Source organism: Dasypus novemcinctus, chromosome 10 (genome assembly GCF_030445035.2).
Source record: "Dasypus novemcinctus isolate mDasNov1 chromosome 10, mDasNov1.1.hap2, whole genome shotgun sequence".
Classification (NCBI taxonomy): Eukaryota; Metazoa; Chordata; class Mammalia; order Cingulata; family Dasypodidae; genus Dasypus; species Dasypus novemcinctus.
Genome location: NC_080682.1, coordinates 3,586,510 through 3,607,630, shown reverse-complemented (window position 1 = coordinate 3,607,630; position 21,121 = coordinate 3,586,510). Strand labels below are relative to the sequence as shown.

The window sequence follows — 21,121 nt, the reverse complement described above, 5'->3', positions numbered from 1 at the left end:
GCTCCGAAGGCGTGGAGGGCGCACGACCCAGGAAGGAGTCGCGGAGACAGGCTGATGGCACAAGTCTGGTTTATTCCGGAAGGGTACATACTTTTATAGGGCTTAGGGTGGCGTAGAGGGTTCTGATTGGCTTAAGCTAAAGGCGACTTGTGGTTGGCTGCCATAAGCAGTTACTAGGGACAGGGGCAGATATCAGGTTAGCTCTGCTATCTATAGGGACGGGGATTTGTTGGGGACTGCATGGAGAGATTTGATAGGTGCAGGCGGGTACTGCTTCCTGATAGGTGGTTGTAAGCAGTTGCTAGGCAGAGGGCAGGCGGAGAGGTTAGGAATGGGGGAGGGGAAAGGGGAAGTGAGAGCCGACCAGGTGCTAGGCTAGGCGGGGGATAGTGGGAGGCGACCGTTATAGATGTATCTTGCCCGGGTAGGCTGAGGGCGCTTCGCCCGTACCAGGCTGAGGGCGTGGTCGCCCGTTCCAGCCACCCTGCTTGCCCGGGTAGGCTGAGGGCGCTTCGCCCGTACCAGGCTGAGGGCGTGGTCGCCCGTTCCAGCCACCCTGAACTGCGGCTTCAGGCTGTGCACACGCCTGTTGCCGGGTTGGCTCAGCAACGGTGGCTCGCACTCCCACACATTGGCATAAAAAAAAAAAACCCATGGCATCTGGGTTATAGATCAGTGAGTCACAGATATTAGCTTCTGGCTATTTTACAAGTTTAACATATGTCAAGGCTATATGGCAATATTCCAGAGGGTTAGTAAGTACCTAGAATAAGTTTTTGTGAGCTAAAACCTATTTGTTAATTTATGATTGGTAACAAGCCTAAAACCAAAGGGAAACCCAGTGCCCTGAGTAATAAGCCAGAGCAAAGCTGGGTTTTGCTCCAAAGGTTTTTCTAACCCTGGAGACCTTGAACTTTAGAATTGATGACTTCATGGAAATGTGGGGGACCTGAGACCAGGGCCCGAGACCAGCCAAGGTGGGGAGTCCAACAGGAGACAGCTCCATAAAACTGGGTCCTCAAAGCTGTTTCTACACCCAGGGTGCCTGAGGAGCAAACCCTGCTACGTCAGGAGGGATGGCCAGGAAGCTGCTGGGTGGAGCAGGGGAAATAGCTCCTGGAAATCTGTAGCCACGGTGTTGAAAGTCCCACTTCCTGTGTAGTATGAAAAAACTTGGGAGAAGAAGTTAAGTTAATGTGACCCAAGGTGTATTCAGGAAGTCCACCTTCTATGAAGAGATATTCCAGAGTTCTGGGTAGATGTGTTGGAGTGGGCAGGCAGGACTCAACTCTCACACAAAAACAATGGAGAGAGGGCCAAAAGCTGTCCGAGGGACCTGCTTTGGGGGTCAGCAGAGCAGGACAGTGTTGTGCAACTCCCAGAAGAGTGAGGGACAGAGAGACAAAGAACCGGAAATGACAAACATCACAGCAGCTACTAAACCCCCACAGTGGCTGGGAAGGGCTCCCATCCCCCCACCCTCAAGACATTAAGCCTGGACAAAACCCCTGGTTCACTGCAGCCAGCTGAGAGGGGAATGACTTCTTCCTCCCTGTCAGCTGTTACAAAGGAAGAGGGAGGGTGAGTTGGAGGGCTTCTCTTCAGTGAGTTTGGCCAGCAGAACCTGCTTTGAATCTCAGCTCTGGCCAAACCTGAAACACTGGAAAACGGATGTTGAAAGAAACACTTCAATGGAAGGGTTCACCAATGAGTGCCATTTGCTGGCCATCTGGGAAATTACAAGGAGAAAAACTGCTTTTAGGTCTCTCTCTGCTCCCTGGAAGAAAATCTGCATCTCATTAGTGAGTCTCTCACCCAATTTCTTTTTTTAAAGATTTATTTATTTATTTAACATTTCTCTCCCTTTCCCCACCCAGTTGTCTGCTCTCTGTGGCCGTTCGCTGTGTGTTCTTCTGTGTCTGCTTGTATTCTTGTCAGCAGTACCGGGAATCTGTCTCTTTTTGTTGCATCATCTAGCTGCCTCAGCTCTCCCTTTGTGTGGTGCCACTCCTGCTTTTTTCGCACAGGGCTGCTCTCATTACGAGGCGCACTCCTTCCACGTGGGGCTTCCCTACGTGGGGGACACCCATGTATGGCGCATCAGCACTGTGTGTGAGCCAGCTCACCACATGGGTGAGGAAACCCTGGGTTTGAATCCTGGACCTCCCATGTGGTAGGTGGACACTCTGTCAGTTGAGTCAAATCCACTTCCCTCCCACCCAATTTTGATAACTTAAGCTGGGCAATTTTAAGGACTTAGAATAAGTTGAACCGAAAATCAAAGAAAAGCTGAGAGAAAAACACTAGGCAAGAAAGAAAAATGGACCATCAGAGTAAATTCACCAACATATTCAGATGCCTAGACATAAGCAAAAAATTATAAGCCATACTAGGAAATGGGAAGAGATGGCCCAGCCAAAAGAACAAACTGAATATCCTGACAAGGGTGCAGAATTTAAGACAACTAATAAATCATAATCACACCAATCTCCTAAATGAATTCAAATAATTGAAGGAAAATATGACTAGAAAGATAAAGGATATTAAGAAGACCCTGTGATCATAAAGAACAATTTGAAGGCCTGCAAAGAGAAGTAACAGAGGTTATGGGAATGAAAGACACGATGGATGATATTAAAAATACATAAGAGAGGACAACCAGCAAGATGGTAGTGGAGTAAGGCGCTCCCAGAGTCAGCTTCTGCTACAGGGCAGTTAGTAAACACCCAGAGCTCTCTGGAGCCAGCTGAAGCACCTGTTTGGGGGCTCCAGAAGACCAGAAGAGCATCCTGCAATGTCCTTGGGGAAGTGGAAGGAGGAGAATGCCCATCTGCCCAGAAGATTCATAAGTAGAGCACTCCACGCCATGGAGGCTGGTGTCCATCCTCCACCAGAGGCACAAACTGCCTCAGGAGCTGTTCTGTGGCTGGAATTGAAAGCTCCACTTCCAAAAAATGGAGGAGGAAGAGACAGTTGGATACCAACTTCAGCTACTGATGAGTAAATTCAGCGGGCTAAAGTATAATCCTAAGAAGAGCTGGCATTTGAACCTGTCCAAGTCAGAAAGAGGCTGGTAGCTGCCATCTTAACTCTGTGCCTGGCATGACGGGAAGCAGGGTGGACTGAAAATCACAATGCTGGTGGGGACCAACTTTTTTCCATCCAGACCAGACTGCAGCTCTAGCCTAAGCCCCAGTGCCACCTCTGGCAGGGAGGAATGTAGGGGACCTACGCCAGCCTCTCTAGGAAACTACCAGCCAAGCTGCGGAGGCTGGTGATAATCCTACTTTGGCAGGACAGGCTGCCCCAGGAGCTATTCTGTGGCTGGAGTTGGAAGCTCCATTTCCCAAAAACGGGAGGAGGAGATGATTGGCCACTGATTTTGGCTACTAATTAGTAGACTCGGCTGGCTAAGGTATAACCTTAGGAAAAGCTATGGTATGAATCTGTCCAAAGTGGAAAAAGCCCATTGCCTGCCATTTTGACTCTACCCCCAGCATGAGGGGAAGCCCAGCTGACCCAAAACAGTAGAAACTGGTATCTTTCACTCAGATCAGCCTGCGGCCCTAGGCTAGGCTTCAGCTTCACGTCTGGCAGGGAGGAGGCTGGCAGGTCCTGCACCAGCCTATCCAGGTAACTGCAGGTACTTTTGGCTGGCACAGACTGAATAATCAGAAGTCTACTGGGGCAACTGGTCATCTTGGACCCACACTGCATAGATTGCTGCTCACACCTACAGCTCCATGTCTGTCCCAGGCAGGGGAGAAAGGGGTGTGAATCTTCACCCATCTGTCTGGGAAACTACAGTCTAGGACTGCAGGACTTGGATTATTCCACATAGCTGTGACTCTGTCCCTACTCCTGGCAAAGGAGAAAGTTGGGAGAAGCTTCATCAGTCCCTGGGGCAGTGAGGGAAGCTTGAGCTTCCACAGCTTATAGCACCAGCTACATCCTTGGCTCATACTATACAACCAACAAGGGAGAAAGGGCAGGAAGCCCTAAACTAAAGAAAAAACTGCACCCAGAATAAATACTTTAGTAAGCCAGATGCCAAGACACCAACAGAAATTTATAATCCACACCAAGAAACAGGAAGCTATGGCCCTGTTAAAGAAACAAGATAAGCCTCCAGATGACATAAAGGAGTTGAGACAATGAATCATAGATGTTCAAACAAATCTCCTTAATAAATTCAATGAGACGACTAAAGAGATTGAGGATATTAAGAAGACATTGGATGAGCACAAAGAAGAATTTGAAAGCATACATATAAAAATAGCAGATTTTATGGGAACGAAAGGTGCAATAAATGAAATTTTCAAACAACATTGGAATCATGTAATAGCAGCTTTGAGGAGATAGCAGTAAGGATTGGTGAGCTTGAAGAAATGGCCTCTGAAAGTGAACATATAAAAGAACAGATGAAGAAAAGAATGGAAAAATTTGAAAAAGGTCTCAGGGAACTAAGTGACAGCAAAAGACATGCAAACATATGTGTCATGGGTGTCCCAGAAGGAGAAGAGAAGGTAAAAGGGGCAGAAGGAATATTTGAAGACATAATGGTAGAAAATTTCCCAACCCTATTGAAGGACATAGATATCCATGCCTGAGAAGTACAATGAACTCCCATTCGATAAAATCTGAGCAGACCAACTCCAAGACACATGCTAATCAGAATGTGAAATGCCAAAGACAAGAGAGAATTCTGAGAACAGTAAGAGAAAAGCAATACATAACATATAAGGGATACCCAATAATATTATGTGCTGATTTCTCATCAGAAACCATGGAGGCAAGAAGACAGTGCTATGATATACTTAAGACACTACAAGAGAAAAACCTCCAGCCAAGAATCTTATATCAAGCAAGATTGTCTTTCAGAAAAAGGGAGTGAGATTAGAATATTCACACATAAACAGAAACTGAGAGAATTTCTAACCAGGGGACCAGATTTTCAGGAAATACTAAAGGGTTTGCCAGAGCATGAATGAAAAGATGGAAGAAAAAGGCCTGGAAGAGAGTCCAGAAATTAAGGTTATATTAATAAAAGTAACTAGAAGTGTCAAAAGAGTGGTGAAAATAAAGTATGACAGATAAAACTCAAAGAGTCAGGAATAAACTTAATGATATAAAGCACTTGTATTCAGAAAACAGCAATTCAATGTTAAAAAAAAATTAAAAAGCTAAATAACTGGAAGAATATTCTATACTCATGGGTTGGAAGACTAACTATCATTAAGATGTAAATTCTACTCAAATTGATACAGATTCAATGCAATCCCAGTAAAAAATTCTACCAGCATTTTTAAAAAAATTGAAAACACAATTATGAAATTTATTTGGAAGGATAAGGGGTCCTGAATAGCCAAAAACATCTTAAAAAGGAAAACTGAACCCACATCTCCAGACTTTAAATCATATCCCCTAGCTATAGTGGTAAAAACAGTATGGTAGTGGCATAAAGACAGATACATAGACCAATGGAACCGAATTGATGGCTCAGAAACAGACCCTCACATGTGTGGTCAAGTGATTTTGGACTAGCCTGTCCAACCCACACAGCTCAGGCAGAACAGTCCATTCAATGGTGCTGAAAGAACAGGATATCTATAGCCAAAAGAAGGAAAGAGGACCTCTATCTCACACCTTATCCGAAAATTAGCTCAAAATGGATCAAAAAACCTGAATATAAAAGCAAGAACTGTAAAGCTTCTAGAAGAAATTGTAGGAAAATATCTTCAAGATCTGGTGGTAGGTGGTGGATTTTTACCCCAATTTATTTTTACCTTAATTTTTCTAAATTAATATGTATTCTATATCTAACCTTTAAACTCATCACTATATTCCATTTTACTATTAAGGGAACCTGGCAATATATTGGGCTCACTTTTGAAGAAGTTTTGGATCACAGAGAGGTTCAACAATGGCAGAGGAGGAATACTGGTGTGAGATGTTATTGACAGGGGATACATGGTTGGCAGGGAGTCCTACAGGGCATATATCCAGGGTACATAAAAAGTGTTTGGATATTTTCAAACTGGTTACAATTAAAAACAACAACTGAGGGAGTGCTGAGTTCCTAGCCAGGGGACCTCTATCACAGTCCCTAAAGGAACAGCAGCAATCCCCCAAGTCCAATGGCAAAGACCAAAAAAAAAGGAAGGTCCAACAGTGAGCCCTTGATACTAATGACTATGCTTGTGAACCTGTGCACCTGAAATAAGAACAAGGCCTAGAGCTGCAGGGTGCCTAAGAGTTACCTCCTGAGAGCCTGTGTTGCTCTAATGTGGCCAGTCTCGAAGCCAAACTCAGCATGTAAATGTGTTGCCTTCCCCCCAGCATGGGACATGACTCCTGGGGATGAGCCTCCCTGGCGCCGAGGGATTACTACCAAGTACCAGCTGATGATGTAACTAGAAAATGACCTTGAATAAAAGGGTCAACTCGGACCAGCAGAATATCTCATTCTACATATAATACCAGGAGTTAAAAATGCTTTTTGATCTGAAGAAAAGGGGGAAATGGAAAGGACAAATGAGTTTATATGGTTATGAGTCTCCAAAAAGAGCCGGGAGGTTTTCAGAGGGGTTGCCCTTATGCACATCTCAGCAGAGTCCCAGAGATAGATAAAGTAGATACAACCCCAGGTATTGGTTCTTCTGAGGGCTACAGAGACCCACAGGTTCTACGGTCATGGCAGATGGAGTTCAATGCCATGGCAGTTGGCCCTACTTTGGAGTTTGTGTTTCTGTGCGATGGAGCTGGACTTAGATGTGATCTTTGTCCACAGGTCTCTCCTTTTACTTTTACTGGAACTGTAGCTGGTGCTGGGGTTTAATGTATACCCAGGGGACCTGAATCTCTGGACTGACCATGTGATAGCCAGGCCCTGAGCCTCAACAGACTTCAGCTCCTACACTCTGGTTTATCGGACTTACCCCACTCATCTAACATGGAGGTGAAGAAGGTCAACCACCACACCAGGGAGCCAAGACTGCCTGCAACTGAAAACAGGAGAATTGCATCCAGCATCCATGTGTAATCTAAGCCCCCTCTTGATATAGATATGGAGTGGACACAACCATTCTAAGGTCCACAGGATGGAGGATAGAATAGGGATTAGAGTGGACTTACTGATATTCTATTCATGAGCTATTGTGATTAGTAATCAAAGAAAATGTGGCATTGGTGTGGAGAAAGTAGCTATGGTGGCTGCTGGGGGTAGGGAGCGGGAGGAAGAGATGAGATGTGGGGGCGTTTTTGGGACTTGGAGTTGTCCTGGGTGGTGCTGCAGGGACAGTTACTGGACATTATATGTCCTCCCATGGCCCACTGGGTGGAATGTGGGAGAGTGTGGGCTATGACCATGAGGTGCAGCGGTGCTCAGAGATGTATTCACCAAATGCAATGAATGTCTCATGATGATGGAGGAGATTGTTATGGGAGGAGGAGTGGGGTGAGGGTGGTAGGGGGTATATGGGGTCCTCATATTTTTTTAATGTAATATTTTAAAAAAAGACAAAAAAATAAAGATTGCAGAGTAAAATAGTTGAATAGAGAGTTAGCGAATGGAAAGGTAGACCCAAAAATATCCAGTATTCAGCTTTTAGAGGAAAACTGAGAAATTCTGGAAGAGAGGTTAAGAAGCACAGCAGATAGAATGAGAAGGCTCACATGGCTCTAATCCATGTTTCAGTAGAAGACAATGGAGAGAATGGGAAAGAGGCAAGATCTGAAGGAAACTGAAAACTTTTACAAAATTGTTAAAATATACTAATTTTTGGATGAACCAAGTGCAACCAGTCCTGAGCAGGAGGAGCAAGTAGAAATTCTTGTGTGGAAACATCATTGTGCAACTGTAGAACACTAAAGACAAGGAGACAATCTCAAAGATAGCCGGAGGAAAAAAGGCAAACCCCTAACAAAGATTCAGCAGTTGGACTGACTGCTGTTTTTTAGAAGCAGAACTAGAAGCCAAAAGACAGGGCAATATGGGCCATGATGTGGACCATTGACTATGAGGTGCAGAGGTGCCCAAAGATGTACTTACCAAATCCAATGGATGTGTCATGATGATGGGAACGAGTGTTGTTGGGGGGGGAGAGGGGGGGGTGGGGGAGCGGGGTTGAATGGGACCTCACATATATATTTTTGATGTAATATTATTACAAAGTCAATAAAAAAAAAAAAAAAAAGACAGGGCAAGACAAAAGCTAGGAGGAGATAACAGGCAACCTGGGATGTCACAATCAGCAAAACTGTTCTTTTAAGAATAAGGGCAAGATAAGGTCATTTTTACACAAAAATGGAGAGAGTTTCTTACTGAAAGACTCTTACTGATGGAAATTCTAAACATGTACTTTGGACAGAAGGAGAATCATTCTGGTTGAAGCATTGAATTATCAGAAGAATTGGTGGAAAATGATACTGGTAAGTGTATAGATACATTTAACCTACGTGGACTCTATAAGATATAATAATGCCTAATGTGTAAAAGAAAAAAGGCCAGCACTAAAACACTGGACAACTTTGCATGTGCATCCGTAGTGGTACTGTTTGGGAAGAGGGTAAAAATACTGATTCACTTTTGACTTTAAGTTAAATATGCCTCATAGAATTGCTTAGGTGGTCACTAAAAGAAGAAGAATAGGACATATTATTACCAAATAGTAAATGGAAAAAGGGGGAATAGAAAGGAAAAAAATAGAATTCCAAAAAGGGGGAATAAAAAGGGAAAAAATGTAATTACAGAAGAAGCAGGAAAAGATGCAAATTTAAAAATCCAACAAAACAAACGGGACTCATAGAAAGTATACAATCAGAGGGTAGAAATAAATCCAAATATAACCAGGAATTGCTATGAATAAAAATGGACTTCATTTTTCAATTAAAAGGCAAAGATCATCAGGTTGGATTAAATGAAATACTAGCCACAGGTTTTCTAGGAGAAAGTCACTTAAAGCATAAGACCACAGAAAGACTGGAAATCAAAGAATGGCAAAAGATACCAGGCAAATATACTAGGGAGAAAGATGGAGGTGTATATTCTCTTAGATGAATTATACCAGAAAAAGGCATTATTAGAAATAAAGAGATTTATTAATAACTATAGAAGTTTTAGTTCACCAGGAAGATGCAGTAATTCTTAATTTGTTCACATAACTGCTAACATAACTTCACAGTTGATAGCCCTCTTAGGAAGAATCACAGTGGGAATTTTACTCAACTTAATTTTCATTAACTGATAATCAGCATGTCATTAATGATTTGTAACATGAAGAATTTAATTCATAAGCGTGATCTATTGGAATATGAAAACGACTGTTTTCCAGGCTAGAAAGAGCCTGTTTCCCTCAAGCCCACCTTGGTCACTTATGAGCATGACCCTCGGTCCGTTCGCTCGTCTCAGTGGCCTCCAGTGACTGTAATGCTCATTCCCTGGTGACTGTGTTACCTGATAGAAATGCGTAACAAAATGGTACTTAGGAAATCTCCGTGTGTCTGGAAATCATAAAATCATCATTCTAAAGTCAAAGAAGAAAGCAGTAAGAATAAAATGTACATAAAGTGAAAGGATAAAAAACAGTTAATGGCATTTAGCACGAATTATGTAGCCTTAAATGTGGCATTGGAAATGAAGGAAGGCTCAAGATCATGGACCCATGTGTCTGTCCTAAGAAATGAGAATGAAGGCTGCAGAGCAAATCCTGAGAAAGGAGAAGAAAGTAGTAAAGCTAAGAGAAAACATCAGTAAAATTTTAAAAATAAGCTTCTATTACAGTGTAAGTAAAAAATTGATTTTCTGAAAAGACTAATGAAACAGACAGAACTCTGGCAAGCTCTGGGAAAAAAGAGCATATATAAATAATATTAGGAATGGGAAATGGGCAGCTCTACAGAAGCTGCAGAGATTAAAAAGGTAAAAATCGGATGTAAGCAACTGTATGCCAGTGCCTTGAAAAATTTCGATGAAATAGTACCTTTCTTTAAAAAGTACAACTGGCGAAAGTGACTAAAAAGCAGAGCACTGAGTCACAACCATTGAAGAAGCTGATTCAGGAGGCACAAGTCATCCCCAGGGAAACCCCAGATGCAGGGTGTTTACAGGCAAATTCTACCCAATAGTTGAGAAGGGGTTTGGTCTGAGCTTGCTTTAACTCATTTAGGAAGGAGAAAATGAAGACGCACTACCCAGCATATTTTTTGAGATAATAATAGCGCTGATAGCAAAACTAAACGGGGCAGTGCAACTGCCCCGGAGAACCATCCAGCCCGCAAGTGCCACGGAGAGCTGACTCAGCAAGGTGATGCAACAAAAAAAGGGAGACAAGCAAAAAAAAAAACAGTGCAGAACAGTGTGCAGCAAACGAATGCAGAAGGCAGACAGCAAGCAAGCCACAAGGGGGGAGGGGAAATTAAATAAATACACAGAAGAACACACAGCAAATGGACACAGGGCAGGCAGCACGCAAAGAGCCACTTGGCTTATGACAGCTTGGCCTTGCAGGTCATCGTGGGGGAGGACAGGCTGCTCAGAGGGTCGGATGGAAAGAATCCAGTTTGGGTTTCTACCTGTTTGAGTCATGGCCCCATTAAACACATCCTCCAGCCCCGACCTGCCAGGCCCGTGGGTGTGAGCCCCCCAGTACTAGAGCTTTGGGGGCCCTAGTCAGGGGAGGCTGAGCCGGACCGGGGCGGCCTCAACCCGACCCACCTGCAGTCCTGGAAGCAGAGGAAATTTGGACATCATCGCAGAAGTCAAAGAGGAGACAGAAGACACGTACAAACGGCTCTATCCACATCCAGTTCAGAGCCATTTAGCCAAACGAAACAATAGAATGTCTACGGACAGACGTGTCGGGGAAAAAGTACAAAGAAAACAAGGGAATAATTAAGGCAAACCTCCAGATTCACCGTGGTGGGAACTTCTATGAGATAAGGGGCACATGTATATTTTAGTGATATTTTTTACTCATTCATACGTGATTTTGTACTTCTTGTATAATACATTCCACAGTAAAAATACTTTGAAAAGGAAGTCTGCAGCCAGCCTGGTTTTGTTTTGTTTTTTTTTTTTGCAGGTGACCTGTTTTGTCTGCTTAGATGCCGATAGGATTTTTCTATTACCCTTGAAATTCAACTTCAATAAATGGCTTGATGATTCTCTTCAAATTTTCCATGACTTATGGTGAGGCGTTTTCGCCTTACATTCAGGTCTTTTTATTTCAGGCAAGTTTTCTTAATTTTCTGTTTTCAGAGAATTTTGTCCAGCTTTTGTTCTCCCTGCCCTTTGGGAACCTTGCTTGTTGGCGTGCCACGCCTGTTGCCCGCCTTCCACTTCTACCTCCTCACTTGTCGGTGTTTTCGTTTGTGGCCTCCTGCCCCTGCCTGGCTCCTCGCTGTGGTGGTCTCGAGGACTCGGTGGTGGTCTCCACGATGCGCTCTGCTCTCTGCTGCTTCTAACGTGCTCTTCAGAGCCACAAGCTGCTGAGTCTCCCAGATCCTCTTCTTTACTGTGCTGAGCCCCTTTTATCTCCTTCCATTGTTTAACTGTCCTTTCTTGTGGATTTTTATCAGTTCTTGTTTAATTGTCCTTTCTTTGTGGTCTTTTAGCAGCTCATGTTATCTTTCATTTCCTGGAGAGTCTAAACATCTAGCTCCTTTTCCTTGTTTTTTCTCCATTTGTAATTTGCATTTCGACATTGCTCTCAGGTGGAATCCTTCCAGGCGGTCACTCATCCCTCATCTGATTACGCCGTGGAAGGGGTGGCAGTGGGTGTGGGGCTGCGGCAACCAGAATCTTAAATTTTTCCACTCTGGCGGCTGTGCCCAAAAGGCGACAATGAAATGCCCCGTGTTACTCTGGCCCTGCTTTAGAAATGGAGACCCCACAGGTCGCAGGTGCTGCGTGTTCTTCTCGGTCCTCTTAGAACCCAGAATCAGGGCGCAGGTCCTGCCTGCGGGCAGCCACGAACCCCGTTGTTTTGACCGTGCTCTTAGCTGGAGCACCCCATCCAAGCACTGAGATTAGCACGGCCGGATGGGGGCGTTGGGGGCGCTGGAGGCTGCCAGGGCCAGAGATGACTTCCAGGCGGCACCTCCCAAAGCTACATTTCTTGGCAGAAAAGACACGGTTGGGATTTTCCAAGAGGACGTGGGCCAGGAGGCCTCCAGGCAGGGGCCGCTGCGCGCCACGCCGAGCGGGGCAGGGGCTCGGGGTCCGCAGGGGAGGTGCCGGAACCTTCTGGTGCCATCATCACCTTTTTGAGAAAGGTCCGTGGTTGAGAAATAAGAAACATAACCTTGCAAAAGTAGCTAACAAGTCACTCCTGCCCCCGCGTCTGTGGCTCGGCCTGTGAGCTCATGGCTTGCAGGAGACTATCAAGGGAATACCTCCTGCCCCTGTTTCTGTAAATCAGCCTGTGAAAGCATGGCCCAGTAGGAAGATATCAAAAGAATGACCCCCCCTTCTGTTAATCAGCCTGCAAACTTGCAGCTGCATTCTGCTTCTGTAATCCCCCTGCTTGCAAAATTTCACCTAGTAATTTGTTAGCCAATGAGCAAAAGTTCTGCTGATCCTGTATAAACCTATGAGAACTGAAAAACGGGGCTCAGACTTTGGAGACTGACCCTCCTCTGGGCCTGCGTGTAATAAATCTGTTCCTCCCGGTCTCTGGAGAGCCGGGTCTGGGTCTTCCTGCGGCTCAGAGCTCCTGGCTTTGCTGTGACACCCTTACAACGGGAGTTTATTCTCCCGTGGTTCCGGGGAAGGCCGGAACGGGGGTGTTGGCGGGCCGTGCCCGCTGAAGTTTGGAGGGAAGCATCTGTCCCGTGCGGCTCCCGGGGCCTCTCGTAGCCCTAGCTGTCCCTTGGCTCGTGGCTCTTCAGCCGCGGCCCCCACATGGCCTGTCTCCAGGTCTCCCCTCTCTGATCAGGACATCAGTCACTGGACTTGGGGCCCAGTTCCTCCACTGTGGCACAACCCCGATTTCCAACTCGTTCATGGCCCTGGGGGCTGGCGCTTGGACGCATCTCTTTTGGGGTCGCATCTCTTTTGGGGTCGCATCTCAACCCATCTGAACAGGAACGGCTGGGAAGGTAGGCCGGGCCGGCTCGAGGCCAGGTAGCGCCCAGGCTGCAGAGGGGACTCCGACCCCGGGCGGTGAGCCCACCCCCGCAGCACCTGCCAGGCTGGAGCGGGATTGGAGCGGAGCGAGCGCGGCGTGGCCCATCCCCGCGGCCCTTCCTCGGGCTGACCCTGGGCGGATCTTTGGCGAATCGAGGCCTGAGGGAGCAGCGTCTGGACGGTCTTACCTTTAAACTGAACTCGGGTGCAGCAACGCCACTGTCAGAAACCTACAGCCGGTGCAGCGCGCGGTGGCTGCGGGTCAGCGGGCGGCCGGCGGCCAGCGGGCGCCTCCACGCTGCCAGGGAGGGAGAGAAGACAACAACCTTCCAAATTTCTCAACTTTAAAAATTTTACTGAAATAAAACAGAGCTGCTAAAATCATACCCAGAAAGCCCTTGCAAATTCTAAGAAAGAAAAGGAATCGTGTTAATAAATGTCTAAATAATGGAGGTCGAATTTAGCAGCCAGCTATTTTCTAATGTGGCTCTTTATGGAGCCCCTTGGCACGCCTTGTCTCAAAGCTGTTGTGTCTTGCGCGCTCTTGCCCGTTTTATCAATGAATAAGGTTATTTTATCGTTTTAACGATGACGTGGGTCTGTTATTGTATGTTGGGTTACGTCCTGCGTGGCTTTTCTGGCTCCGTAACTCTGGTCCGGAATCCCACCTGGACTTCCCTGGGGACGTGACCCCACCTGTGCCGCACCTCCCAGGAACACCTCCCAGTCACTGGCGGGGACCGAGACCGTCCCTCGAGCGAGCCCGCTGGGCGCCAGGACACCACTCGCTGATTGCATGGGCGTCGCTGCAGCTCATCTACCGCTTTTCCTTTCACCTAAAAACGTTAGTGCTGGTGGCATCGTGTGACGGCCGGACGGGGCCTTTACGGATTCGTCAAGCTGTTTAAATTTTGGGGGCCTCTTTACCTTTCCCTTAGATCTATCGTGTTTTCCATTCCAGGCAAACAGAGGAATACTTTCTCCCTCGGATGATACAGGAGCTGACAAAGCAGGTGAGCCCTGGTTCCTTCTCCTCTGCTGCAGGTGGGCCAGGTGGGCAGGGGGAAGCCCTGCGGGGGCCCAGCCACCGCACACCTGGCAGGATGTGCTGTCGGGGTGCTCATTGGAGATGCAGGAACTTGGGGGACCCCCCAATCTCCTTAACAGCTGCCTCCCCTGTGTACCCCACACCTGTCCTCCAGCACACTCCAACTTTCTCCCCTTCCCCACGGGCAGAAAATGCCCCCCCCCCCAAGACTTAGGTTTCCGGTGGGAGGATTTTCTGAGCTGAGAGTGAAATGCTCTTGGGGACAGGACTCGGGACTGTCTTGGCTGCTGCCCCCAGTGCTGGCAGGTGGCTGGGTGTGAGGCGGTGTGAGGGGTGGGGGGGCGGGGTGGGGGGCAGCGGGGCTGGTGGGGTGCGGTGGGGCGGGGTGGGGTGGGGGCAGCAGGGTGAGGCGGGGTGGCAGGGCAGGGCGGGGTGGCAGGGCAGGGCAGGGTGGGGGGCAGTGGGGCAGGGTGTAGTGGGGCGGGGTGGGGTGGCGGGGTGGGGGGAGCAGCGGAGCAGGGGTGGGTGCAGTGGGGCGGGCCGGGGTGGGGGTGACTCTGCAGTGACCATGGCCACTGCAGGCCAGCGGCTGTCCCCAAGTATCTGAGCGGCTGTTCCAGGTGGGCAGCCCGTGAACGTCCACGCCTGGGCCGCTCAGGCCGTGGCTTTCTCCCCCTCCTAAAGGGCCTCTGCCTCCTGAGGTCCAGCTGCCCACGCGCAGCCGGGAGGACCCCCTTCTTTGTCATGTGAGAACCTCTAATGAGCCCCCGCTGTCCAGCGGCACATCTGCGGTTCTAGGATGGAGAAGACGAGCCGGTGGTCACAGCGGCCTCGTACCCTGCTCTTGCTTTGAGCCCCTTCTGCTTGAGGCCACCCCTCCTGCCCTGGCAGTGACTCCGTACGTTTGTTATGTCACAGAGTGAGACCCCGGCGCAGAGGCTTGGTTTTTACTGCTTTTCCTGCCGGGTGTCCAGGGTCCTGCAGTGAGCAGCGGATGGTGGTGGAGTGAGTGATGAATGCATGAGTGAACAAACCGGGTTGGCCGTCAGGCTGGTCCATGTTCTCCTGCCAGGGCTCTCCCGAGGGGAATGCTGCGGGTGGCCGTGGTGGGTCAGGGTGGGTCGGGGTCTCCTGCCCTGCACGTGGGCTGTTCCCTGCTGGAGCCGAGAGAAGCCAGCGGGGTCTTCTCGCGGGGGCCATGTACGCAGAGCCGCTCCTCCCTGCTGTGAGAGCTGTCACATCTGCCTTGCCGCGCCGTTGAGCTCCAGGCGGGAACCCTGTTCTCACCCACTTCCAGCGGATGGGGGCGGGGGGCACGGGGGGCCTCCACCTGGCTGCCAGGGCTCTGGGTGCCCCGAATTGCTGCACTAGTGCTGGCCCTAAAAATGGATTGCGGCGAGAGAAGGGGCCGCAAGGCGCATGGGAGACATGTTTCAGCACATCTCTGTATTGACTTGTTTAATCCACAAAACAACGGCATTATTGTTCATTCAGCAGGCACAGAGAGGTTAAGTAACTTGCCCCAAGTCACACAGCGTGCAGCGGAGGGTCCTGGGTTCCCCCCGTGTGGAGCAGCCGCAGAATCTGCACCCTTTACAAACCTTCTTTCTTGCTCTTTTGTGCCAGTGCCCTCCTGGGTGCAGCCGACACCTGGGTAGCTCCTCACTCGTGCCGGCTTACCGGGCTTGAGAGCGGCTACCCGTCTGCTCGCTTGGCCGCCTTTTCTCCGGGGGCCCAGCACTCCCGAAGCCCGCCCCGCCTCGCTCCCAGTCCGCCTTCTCAGGCACGTTTTCTCTGCTTGTCTTCCGATTGCAAAACCTGTGGGTGATGTGACACTGTCAGCATAAGTCAAAAAGACAAAATCCGGGGTGGGGTGGGTGGCTTTCTTATGAGGATGCGAGCAGTCCTCTCTCGTCGAGGAGGTAGGCAGGGGTACACCTAGACCTCTGGGTCGACTTTTTTTCCTCTACTTGTCTCTCTTTGCTTCTTCGCTTACCTGGAGAATGGCTGTCGTGGGCTCTTGGGCTTAGGTCACCTCTGCTTGGGAATCTGATTAAGTCCCTGGTACCTGTTCTTAATTCCTGAGAGGTGCTTGGAAAGGCCGACTGTCTGGGGCCTTCTGCCGTGCCAGGCAGGGATGGCCAGGGGTGAGATTTGGGGGAGGGGCTCCAGCCAGGCCTCGTCACCTCCCAGGGTACTTGGGAACTTCCCTGACCGTGAAGCACAGCAGCGGGCGCCTTTTCAAGCCGTCATGACCCGGCGTGATCTGTGTGTGCACACTAGCACTGGGTCTGGTGTAGAGAAGGCTCCAGAAAAACGATGATGGCGACCGTCTTTGCTCCCATGCACTCACAGAGCTTGGCCGCGGCTTGGCGCAGCCTTGATGAGCTCCGTGGCTGCTCAGCACAGCTCGTGGCCTGTGGGGCGACTGGGACGATGTCACTGGTACTGGAGCCCCTGGGCTGGGAATGGCCTGAGCCGAGGAAGGACCCCCGCTGGGACTGGAGACAAACGGAGCCTTGTCGGAAGGCGGCCGGGTGGCGGCTGGGGCCCTATGTCGGCAGCCAACCCCGACGCGGCGTGGCAAGGAGCCTTGAGCTCCTGGGTCTGAGACGCGCCTTCCCCCCGCCCGCAGGAGACGGTTCCCTTCGGCGACGCGGTGCTGGCCACGCTGGACACCTGCATCGGGAGCGAGGTGTGTGAGGAGCTCTGGATGCCCCACAGGTGCGTGTTCTCGCCCTGCCGGCCGCGGGGCCCGGGAGGGGGCGGCCCGGTTCGTGGGCGCGGGCTGTGGGGGTGCCGGTGAACCGCGGGGCTCTCGCCGCCTCTGCCTGCAGCCCGCACATCGACATGGGCCTGGACGGCGTGGAGATCTTCACCAATGCCTCGGGCAGCCACCACGTGCTGCGCAAAGCCCACACCAGGGTGGACCTGGTGACCTCGGCCACCACCAAGGTAGGCGGCCGGCCACGGCGCGGAGCTGCAGACGCGCGTTCCCTCCCAGCCCTGCGTGCTGAAGGCCGAGGCCGGGCCTGGGCAGGGCTGCTCCCGCCGAGGGCCCTGGGGCAGCCCCTCTTGCTTTCCCCAGCCTCCAGGGACTCCCGCTGCGCTTGGTGCTCCCGGCCCGTAGGGGCGACGCTCCAGTGCTGCGTCGTCACGTGGGAGCTTCCCCCCTCCCCCGCGTCCCTCTCCTCCAAGGTCACTGGTCAAGTGGGGTCAGGCCCACCCACCCGGCGGCCGCATCCTGGCCAGCCCTGCCTGCAGCGACAAACGCTTCTGTTTCCCTGGGGTCCCGCTCGGGGGCCAGGGCTTAGGGCTTGGCTGTGGCTTTTTGGGGGTGCACAGGGGAGCCCACAGCAGGTGGAGTGGCACTGGGGCCACACCCCAGCCTTCCTCTCAGGGGCTCTCGACCGCCATGTGGTGCCGTGGGACGAGCACCACGGAGCCGAATGGGTGGCCTGTCTGTGGGCATCGTGGCAGGGGTCGTCCCCAGGGTCGGTGGAAGCAGTGAACCCCCCTTTTCCCTTCGTGAACGAGGCCGTGTGTGTCATGCTTGCTTCCACAGAGGCTACACGGCCGTGGCTCCCCCCGTGCGTTTTCCGTTTTCTTTGTTGGGGCGGAAGGACAAGCCATGGCGAGGCGGCACGGGCGGGGCGGGCAGAAGGTGGGGGCGTGGCCCGCGCTGCCCTGTGGGCTTGCCTCCCCAGAACGGCGGGATCTACTTGCTGGCCAATCAGAAGGGCTGTGACGGGGGCCGCCTGTACTTTGACGGCTGCGCCATGATCGCCATGAACGGGTTCATCTTCGCCCGCGGAGCCCAGTTCTCCCTGGACGACGTGGTGAGGTGCCAGCACGTGTGGCTGGCGCGGGGCGGCGCCGCTCCCTCTCTGCGCCGTGCTCGCCTCCCACACCCCGGGCTCAAGGAGGGGCTCCCCATGGGCATTGGGCCCTGCGCGTCCTGGAGCAGATGCAGAGACCCCGAAACCACTCCCCTGTGGGGCGGCCTTGTGCTGGAGGGTCCCTGAGAGGGATGGACCCACGGGTGTCCAGGGGGCAGTGAATACATCCAGACATGACACCCAGTGTGAAGGGGACAGAGGACAGCGGTAGAAGCAAAAGCTCAGACTGTCCCTCTGCATCGTCCTTCCTGGCACGGGGAGCCCCCGCCCTGGAACATTTCACCCCACAAATTCCTTCAGGTGCTGATGATAGCTGTGCACTCTCTGCTTCTCAAAATGCCTTTCAACTTAGGTGCAGATTTTTTCATACAATTTGTCACATGGGATGTTGATTTCCTTAGTAGACAGCAGACAGCAGGTGAAAAATTCTTGCAGAGAAGTGCATCGCTCTCGCTTAGATTTTTTTCAAGACAAAGAGAAAAAAAAGGGCAGTATTGTTGCCCCAAAATGGAAATCAGTTCCCACGGCGCAAATGCAACAAAGGCAGCTTCCGTTCTGCCTGTGAGTTGAGAGGAGCAAGGCGCTGCTTAGGGGAGCAGCCGAAGGGCCAGTGCCCGCCGTGCCCGTTTTCCCCTGGACCCAGTGGACGTGAGCTTGGTTGAGCCGGGGAGGCGCGAGGAGGGCGCCGTTCACGGAGGCTCTGGGTGGCTGGAGAGCGGGTTTGCTGGCTGGCTCGGGGCAGCAGGCAGTGTCGTGGCCTCCTCCCTCTCCACGGCTCACGCGCCCGTGTCTGTGCCCTGCGCCCCTCGTGCTGACGGTGGTGGGGCCCTCGGGGTGCCTCTGAGGCCCCGCAGGAGCTGGCGGCAAAGGGGTGCTGAGGAGCCAGACCCCGGCCTGGAGGAGACGTCCAGGGCGTTGTCAGGGTCTTTCCCCCTTGGCCCGGTGCCGAGACCAGCTCACCAGTAGCTTGGCGCCAAGGGAAGACGACGCAGAACATAAGAAATGGAAGGATGGAGAGAGAGACACGAGAGAAGATGAAGATGGGACCAGGGGGCTCCCAGCCTCTGGAACTGAGAGCCTCGACCCTAGTTTCCACCTCGTTTTATTGGAAACTACCAAGCAGCTGTTTGCTGTCAGAACTGCTACATCGTCAGCAATAATGGGGAACAGATGCAACATCTGCAATTGGGAACAGGTCATACAAACTTCAAATACTGAGGGACGCCTCCCCAAGGCCTCCTGTTTCTCAGTATTAGCCACGGTGGCGATGGAAGGCTGTGCAGGGAGCGGTGCTTTCCTCCAGGGCACCGGTACCGAGTTCCCTTCCTGTCCACGTTTGTTTGGCCAAGACACTCGTCCGTGCTGCAGAGCCACGGGCAGCCTTGGCCGCCACGCGGACGTGCAGGTGGTGCAGCTGCAGCCGTCCCATCTGCACACGGCCGCGTTCTGAGGCAGGAAAGGGGGGCCCTAGATCCCTGTGTCTTTTTTAATGGAAGAAGCTTCCAGAAGCCCTTCACGCTCCTGTCGGTAGCATTGAGTCTTTCGTGCTGTAGCTAACGGATCGCTGGCGAGCGCCTAAATATAACAGAGGGTGAGGGGGCAAGAAGGGGGGCCCTGCTTGCTTCCGGCGTGTGACTCGTCCTGCCGCTTGGCACTCCTGTTAAAGCCTCGGGTTACGGGTGCGAGTGGGGACAGGTAGGACATCAACCTTGGTGCTTGAATCTGCTTCTCCAGGAGGTCCTCACTGCCACACTGGACTTGGAGGATGTCAGAAGCTACAGGGCCGAGATTTCGTCGCGGAACTTCGCGGTAAGTCCTCTGGTGGACCTCGCCTGGGGGGCTCGTGAGTGGCTCGGGAGCGCACCCCGTCCCTGCGGGGCTGGCAAAGCTGCGCGGCACAAGGGGAGGGTGTGGAAAGCGGGGCAGCCTGATGGGGTGGGCAGGCTGCGGGGTGGGGGAGAGGGCGCGGCGGTGCAGGGTGGGGCCGTTACCAGGAACTGGGCTGGGGTGAACGGGTGAGACTCGGTCTGTCCTCAGGGAGCAGTGCGGGGGGCGCGCCCAGCGGCGCGTGGCATGAGGCAGCCCAGGGCTGCTGCAAGGAGCCGGGGCGGGGGGCGGGGATCCTCACCCGGGCCGGAGGCAGGAGGCTCAGGAGGGGTGGGGTGGGCGGGGACCCCTGGGTCACCAGGAGTTGGGGGCGAGGTCTGGGGGTGTGAGCCAGCCCCCCGGCTGAGCACAGGTTCTGTCATCTGAGTCGCGGTGCTGTTGTCCGTTACCTAGAACCCTCTATTTTCATAGATCTTTGTTAGTATGGATTTGAGTGGACTTAGTGATACTCCATTATGGAACTGTTGTGACTAGTAATGGAAGAAACTGTAGCATTGATGTGGAGACAGTGGCCACGGTGGCTGCTGAGGGCAGGGAGAGGGAAGAAGAGATGTGATGTGGGGGCATTTCGAGACTTGGAGTTGTCCTGGGTGGGACTGCAGGGACAGATGCTGGACACTGTGTGTCCTGCCATGGCCCACTGGGTGGACTGGGGGAGAGTGTGAACTACAACGTAAACCACTATCCATGCTGTGTAGCAGTGCTCCAAGATGTGTTCACCAAATGCAATGGATGTGCCACGATGATGGAAGAGGTTGTTGATGTGGGAGGAGTGGGGTGAGGGGGTGGGGGGTGTATGGGGGCCTCTTACATTTTTTTAATGTGACATTTAAAAAAAAATAGAGAAAGAAAAAAGGGTATTCAGCTGGAGGGTCATCATGAGCCGAAGGTTTTGCGAACGCCGTGCAAGGGTGACGCTCAGAATGGAGCACAGCCTGCTCCTTTTCTGTCTGTAGCAGTTTTACTGAGATATAATTGACGTAGCGAGTAGTTCACCCACTGACAGGGTATGATTCGGGGAATTCTAGCCTGTTCAGTCATGCAGCCATCACCACCGCCTGTCCTCAGAGCCTGTCATCACCCGAAAGGAACCCCATCCCCTCCTCCTGCCCCCCAGCCCCTTGAAAACTGTGACCCGCCTCCTGTCCCTGGATTTGCCCC

The 21,121-nt window shown here is 51.5% G+C and overlaps 1 protein-coding gene across 3 annotated transcripts in view; it reads left to right on the top strand.

Moving 5' to 3' along the window:
* Positions 1 to 21,121, top strand: part of NADSYN1 (NAD synthetase 1) — a 60,296-nt gene that overhangs the window by 11,376 nt on the left and 27,799 nt on the right. For all 3 annotated transcript variants that reach the window (XR_011649842.1, XR_011649841.1, XM_058304992.2), the window contains exons 6-10: positions 14,088 to 14,139; positions 16,810 to 16,898; positions 17,012 to 17,129; positions 17,882 to 18,013; positions 19,808 to 19,882. Coding sequence is in view for 1 of the 3 variants with exons in the window: in XM_058304992.2 (XP_058160975.1) it covers positions 14,088 to 14,139; positions 16,810 to 16,898; positions 17,012 to 17,129; positions 17,882 to 18,013; positions 19,808 to 19,882 (466 nt within the window). In the remaining 2 variants the exon portion in view is untranslated. The remainder of the gene's footprint in view (positions 1 to 14,087; positions 14,140 to 16,809; positions 16,899 to 17,011; positions 17,130 to 17,881; positions 18,014 to 19,807; positions 19,883 to 21,121) is intronic.